This window comes from Suricata suricatta, chromosome 13, assembly GCF_006229205.1.
Source record: "Suricata suricatta isolate VVHF042 chromosome 13, meerkat_22Aug2017_6uvM2_HiC, whole genome shotgun sequence".
Taxonomy (NCBI): domain Eukaryota; kingdom Metazoa; phylum Chordata; class Mammalia; order Carnivora; family Herpestidae; genus Suricata; species Suricata suricatta.
In genome coordinates, this window is record NC_043712.1 from 991,355 (window position 1) to 997,735 (window position 6,381).

A 6,381-nucleotide genomic window follows, 5' to 3' on the forward strand; every position below is an offset into this window, starting at 1 on the left:
TCCCTGCACAGGTGCCGGGTCCCCTGCAGGCCCCTGGGTCCCTGCGGGAGGCACTCCAGAGGCTACCCCTGCCTCCAGAGCTGCCGACGCCCCCGATGGGGCAGGGTCGGGCTCTGGGGCCGCACTGCCTTCTGCACCTGACTCTTCAGAAGAGAAGAGAGTGAGAGTCGGAGCGGCTCCAAGTCCTCAGGGGGACAGGAGACAAGACCCCCGTGCCCGCCCCTCCAGGTGCCTCTGCAGACACATGACACACCCCAGGGCTTCCCAGAGAAGCCGCCGCCAGGACCCCAGCCCAGACCTCCTCCCCCCTGCAGTCCTCAGCTGGGCGCTCTGAGGCCAGACTCATCCCCTGGCCCCACACCGGCCCCCGGGGCTCTTCCCTGGGTGACCCGGCACCGACCCGGCCCTGGACACCCACATCTCCCACCTCAGCCTTTTCACCCTCAGGCTCAGCCTCCGTGGGCTCCCGGTCCTGACCAAGATCTGTTTTACAGCAGACAGGAGGTGACAGCATCCCTCCACCAGGACATGAGCTGGTGGGCCGGCTTTGGCATCTCCCTGCCCGGTTACCACATGCCCTCCTATCCCCATCTCCTGGTGGTCATCATGGATCCTTTTTGGGCTAGAACCATGGCCCTTGGACTTCACCCCATCAATGGCCTGGGGCCACCAAACACCTCTCAATAAGCCGACGGATGCAAACACCTGTGGTCTTGAAGAATGCTCCTGGGGGCAAGGGGGACCAGAAGCCAAGCCCCAAAGTAAAGAGGGACGGCTGGCTCTCAGGGCAGGATGGTGTGCGCACAGGAGGCTGTGGAGGGAGAGGGGCGCTGAGGGGGCACTGCCCAGTGGGAGCCGGTCTGCCCGCAAGCTTTCCTTTTCTCCCCCTGGTTTCATGTGTGCTGGTCTTGGACACGGCCAAGGGCAAGACCACAGAGTCCTGGTCCTCCAACCTCAGCCACAGAGGCCAGACCAGAGGGGGTGCCTGGTGCCACCTGCACACGCCGTGGGCAGGACAAGCCTGGTGCTGATGCAGGACCTGGGGCCACGGAGGGGGCACCTCCCACGGGGCTTGGAAGAGAGGGCTGTCACCCCTCCTCTCCTCCCCCATGCCCCTCCCCCCCCCCCCCCGTGGGCCCTAACAGGTGGGCGGGGCCAGGCATGGTCTTGACCTGGGGGGGGAGCTCTTCGGGCACACTTTACCGTCTTTTGGGAGAAAGGTCACACCATCCGTGAGCTCCAAAATCTCACAAATGTCTATGAATTTCTTCACGCTCGGGAAGCTGGACACGCTCTGTCGGCCTGCGGGTCGGGAAGCAAGCACGTCGGCTGGGGCACAGGGGCTGCACCCCGGCCCCCACGCAGGTCAGAGATGCAGGGGCGCTGCCACGGGAGGGGCAGCAGACGGGCGATGGGGACACGTCCTTCTGTCCCCTCTGTGCTCCGAGGCCGGCGGGGGCCCCCAGGGAGGCCCTGGAGGCCGCCACTCAGGCCCGCCTGGGTCCCCCGTCCGCTCACACAACCCCTCCGGTGTCACTCCCGCCGCATCCCTGGCTGCGTCCACCTCAGCTGAGACAGGCCCCCTCCCGCCCTCCCCGATGGGTGCCCTGCGTGCCCGGTGCCTGGAGTGGGCTTGTGCCTACTTTCCCAACCCCCTTCCCTTCCGCACCACCCGCCCCTGCACAGGACTTCTTCCCATCAACCTTCCCTCCACCACCTCCCCCTGCTCCCCCAGCTCCTCCCATCCTGCCCTAGCCCCGAGGCCCGAGCCTCCCTCGATGGTCAGCCCCACTCCCGGGCTCGCCTCCTCTGGGCTCCCTGTCTGCACTGGTCTCCCCGACTCACCCCTGCAGCAGCCACCTCAGAGACCTGCCCACGTGGCCTCCAGGCTCCACGCACCCGCCCGCCCCCTGCTGCCAGCCTGCCCTGCAAGAGCTGTGACCCGCGGTGTGGACGGAGACCCGCCGTGTGGACGGAGACCCGCCGTGTGGACTGTGACTGGCTGTGTGGACTGCCACCCACCGTGTGGACTGTCCGTGGCCTCCCGGATTCATACGGCGAATCCACAGTGTGACAGCGTGCGGGCCTGCGCCGAAGTGGCTGGGTCCTCCTGACGGGTTGAGTGCCCTCATAAAGCCCTCCCCCTGACACCAGACAGGGACACGGCCAGATGGCAGCTGCTGCGGACCCCTGGACTCGGGTTGGGGCGCTGCTTTGAGCATCAGTGTCCGCGGAGGCGCCCTGTCACAGGGCCCGAGCCGCGGCTGAGGCCTCCCCTTCGAGCCCGCGGCCCCCGCGGCCCCCACCTCCCCTGCACCCCCAGACGCCACTCACTGAAGAACAGCAGGGTCCTGGAGGCCCGGCCGGCCCGGCCCAGCCGCAGGGAGACCACGCCGTAGCTGTAGTCAGTGGACAGCACATGGAAGCCCTGCACCCCCCTCACTGGACCGGAAGAGAGACACAGAGGGGCGTGGGGAGGGGTCACGGGCCCCCTGACCACCCTGCGTGCCGGGCGTCCTTCCCCCCTCCCACGTTCCCTGGGACAGAGGGACGGCTGGGGACTGGCCAGCAGGGGCCCTGTCCTGTCTCGGTAGGAAGGGGGGAGCCCTCTCCGCAGGCCCCAGGCTCACACACGCACATGGGTTCCTGAACGTCGCCTTCTTCCCGTCTTTCCGCAGAATCAGCATGTGTGACTGGCACCCCTGTGACCTAGGGGGACAAGGCAGGAATTCGCTAGGATTTTCCAGTTCAAACTGGGGCCGGTCCCACCGTTTAAGGGGAACTCTTGAAACACCCAGGGCCCACTGAGTGGCCGGTGCTCGTGGGGGCCTCTCCCAAAATCAGGCTTTTGAATTTTAGGGGCAGGAAGTGATGAGTTTCGGGGCTGCAGGCTCTCCCGGTGATCCGGGTCTGTCCCCCCGCCCCCGCCCCCGGACAGGAAGATGGCCAGGGCTCCGCGAAGGTCGGGCTGGGGCGCCCACCCCTGCTCCGCTCACCGGCTGAAGGCCAGGACCACCTCCAGCTGGCCTGCTTTGCGAATCTTCACCATGGACGCCCCCAGCTTCCTCCCGTGTCTGCCGGGCAGGAAGCCCTGGCCATCGGAGGCGACAGCCAGAATGTACCAGAACCCTGAAAACTGTGCAGAGCTGCGGGGAAGGTGCTCTTCCCCAGGCTCCCAGCCAGGCCCCCAGGAACCCACCGGACAGTGACGCCTCCCAGACCCCAGTCCCCGTCCAGCGCCGACAGGCCTGCATGGACACTGCTTACGGGCCTGGCCAGCCATCCGGGCTGTGGCGGCAAGACACTGTGTGCTGTAACTTCCTTCCCGTGCAGGGCATCCGGGGGCCCATCCCTGTGACCTCTTGCCACAAACCCACAGTCCAGACACGACCACAGCCCTCAGTCTGTGCCCACAGCCACCCCCGCTGGCGCCTTCCACCTGCCAGCGATCTCACTGTTCCAGAGCATGCCCTGCTCACCGCGCCTCTGCCCACCTAGCATCCCTGGGCCTGCCTGCCTGGGGCCCTGTGCCTTACCCCCACCCCACGCCCGTCGGCTGCTCTGGGAGGTCAGGTGGGCAGTCCCACGCGGCTGGCAGAGGCCTGGGCCGGAGACTCCTGCCGGCCTCGGGCACCGGCCAGCGCCCCAGGACGGCCCTGTGAAGATTCTCCGGGAGCCATCTTCCAGCTGCCCACACTCGGACCACCCCTGGCCCCCACGGCCCGGGTGCCTGGGTGGGGACAGCAGGCCCGCGGCCTTACCTTGTTCCAGTTGAGGCTGTAGGCCTCCCTGGGCAGCTGGTCCTGTGGCCGGGACCCTGTGGCCAGCAGCAGTGCCAGGACCAGCACGGACGCCAGCCTCCTTGGCCCCATTTTCAGCTGCCTTCCTGGGCCACCAGGCACGGAGTTTAAATCTCCCCACCCACCTGACCCTGCAGTGGCCGTCCAGCCAACCGGAGCCATGAGCCAGCCCTGGGTGGGACCATGGGGAGACGGCGTGGCGGGGGGGGGGGGGGGGGGGGGGGGGGGGGGGGGGGGGGGGGGGGGGGGGGGGGGGGGGGGGGGGGGGGGGGGGGGGCGTGGGCGGCGGTTTGGGCCACAGAGGGCCGGCCCAGGAAGCTCAGCCTGGGGGTGCTACCTGCCTAGGGGGCCCCTGAAGATGGAGCCATCACATTCCCAAGGTCACTCCCCCGGGGCTCAGGTTGCCACGTGTCCCCTGCAGCTGCCTCGCCTCTCCTGGGCCTCCCACACGAGCCCCCAGCCCCGGAAGAGAGATGACAGCCGCTGTGAGTGGCTTCACAGGGGACCCTGGTGTGAGAAGCAGGACCTGACAGCAGGGCTGCCCCTCTGTCCTGAGCGGGTGCTGACAGCGGGGCAGCCGGTGGGTGTGCGCATGTGTGTGCAGCCCCCTCGCCATGAGGGATGGGCAGCCCCCGCCCAGCTTCTGCCAGCACCTCAGGCAGGGCCCCCGCCAGGCCATGGGAGGACCCCCAGACTCAGGCCTCTGCAATCCTGGGCCCCAGAGCCCTGTCCCGCACCCCAGTGGGCACCCGTGCCCGCCTCGTTAGCACAGCCCTCCCCCGTCCCCCGTCCAGACGCCGCAGGGCCTGCTCTAACTCAGGCAGACAACCCTCCTGCCGGCCCCGGGGCTGTGCTGACCCCTCCCTGAGGCGCCGCTGCCTGCAGCCCAGCTCCTGCCCCGGAGCCAGGACTCTGGTGCACGGGCCCCCACCCAGAGGGACTCTGCCGAGGGACACAATGGCAGACCAGCCCCTCCCCCCCAGGTGGCTCTGTGCTGTGTGGTTCGGCCCTCAGTGGGCCCACCCCACCCATCCTCTCCTGGCACGGCCTGAGCCCCCCGCGGGCAGCCCCCCATCGGGCTCTCAGCCCGCCCTCAGCACAGAGCCCCGCCCAGCTCACGAGTGAGAGACATCTGTAGCAGTTTGTGGGATCGCTTTATTTGGAAATGCAGGGACAGTCCCCGGGAGTGCACGCCCGGCACCCGGCACCCAGCACCCAGGTGGCAGAGCAGGTGGCCAGGGCCTGGCTGGCCTTGCCTAGGCACGGTGGGCGCTGTCCCCACCGGAGGCCGAAGCATTCACTGAAAACCAAGAAGAGCGCGGGAATCCAGGTTCACCCCGTGGGGCACCTGCCCCACCCGGGACCCCGGCCCGTCATGGCTGCAGAGCGTGGGGGTGACGGGCGGGAAGCCAGCTTACCTGGAAGACCTTGTGTGCACAGGTGACTGGAGGGACAAGAGCTGCGGTGAGGACGGCGGCCTCCCCTGCCCAGCCTCACCCGAGACAGGGGCCCCCCTGCGGGCCTGACCTTGGGCGGAGAGCAGGTGGCCCCTGAAGAACCAGCCCCCCCAGTCCTGCCTGACTCACTGAGGCCGGGAGGGTCCCCGAGGCCAGCAGAGGCGAGCCAGGGCCCTTGGGCACGGGGACACTCACGGTCCTGCTGCAGCGTGGCCTGCTGCTGGGACAGGAAGCCCAGGCCCTTGCTCCACCTGGTGAAGAGGCGCGCGGCCTCCGGGCTGGCCCGCTGCGTCCGGCCTGCGGGGCAGGAGGGACCTCACGCCCGTGCCCCACGCCCCAGCCGCCCCTCCTGTGGGGGGAGGGGGGACGTGCAGGGATGGGGCTCCGGGCAGTAAGAGCCACCCGCAGCTGGGGCCAGCAGGGAGTCCGTGGGTGCCCCGCGGTCTCCGCACTTACTGTACAACTCCACGGTGCTGAAGGCCTCATCCTTGAACTCCAGCTGGGTGAAGACGATGGCGTAGTCCCTGAAGTCGGTGCCCAGCACCCGGTAGTCCAGCACGCCCAGGGCTGGGGACACGGGAGGCCCGGCAGCAAGCTCAGGGCCCCCCAGCCCCGCCCCCGGCCCCCCGCGGTGGACTGCCGGCTGGCGGGTGCCTGTCCCAGCTCCTCCCGGGTCCCCCTGCACGCCACAGAGGGAGGCTCGGGGGTGACTCGCCTGCTCCCTTCCCGCAGGGCTGGCCAGGGGACGGGGGTGCGGGCCCAGGCTGCGGGTGAAGCGACCCCTCCCCGCACCGCCCGGCACCCCTACGCCCCCCTGAGACCTGGGGGCTGTCGCCGTACCTGGGTTCTCAAACACCCATCCCGAGTTCCGTCGCAGCAGCTCCACCGCGGTCACGTCACACGTCTCCAGCCTGGAAAAGAGACTGTCCGTCCCCAGCTCCGAGTCCAGCCTCGGGACCAGAGGAGGTGAGGGCCCTCCGCCGGGAGCCGCCGCTGCCAGCGAGCCACAGGGGGTCCTGGCTTCCTCCCACGCCCCTGTTCCCCGGAGAGCTGGTTCCCCGGCGCGCCCGGCGGGACCAAGCGGGCGCAGCGGGCAGTCAGCCTCCCCGCCGCCCAGGGTGCAG

At 69.3% G+C, this 6,381-nt stretch overlaps 1 protein-coding gene across 1 annotated transcript in view; it reads right to left on the reverse strand.

The window, feature by feature from the left end:
* Positions 1–279: 279 nt before the first annotated feature.
* The window catches only part of LOC115276894 (epididymal-specific lipocalin-10-like), a 9,390-nt gene continuing 3,288 nt past the window's right edge, over positions 280–6,381 (reverse strand). Inside the window, exons 2-10 of the mRNA XM_029920999.1 lie at positions 6,098–6,292; positions 5,714–5,824; positions 5,453–5,554; positions 3,762–3,886; positions 2,997–3,136; positions 2,639–2,709; positions 2,335–2,442; positions 1,204–1,302; positions 280–811 (exon numbers count right to left, since the gene is read on the reverse strand). Coding sequence (XP_029776859.1) covers positions 783–811; positions 1,204–1,302; positions 2,335–2,442; positions 2,639–2,709; positions 2,997–3,136; positions 3,762–3,886; positions 5,453–5,554; positions 5,714–5,824; positions 6,098–6,292 — 980 coding nt within the window. The 3' untranslated portion in view covers positions 280–782. The remainder of the gene's footprint in view (positions 812–1,203; positions 1,303–2,334; positions 2,443–2,638; positions 2,710–2,996; positions 3,137–3,761; positions 3,887–5,452; positions 5,555–5,713; positions 5,825–6,097; positions 6,293–6,381) is intronic.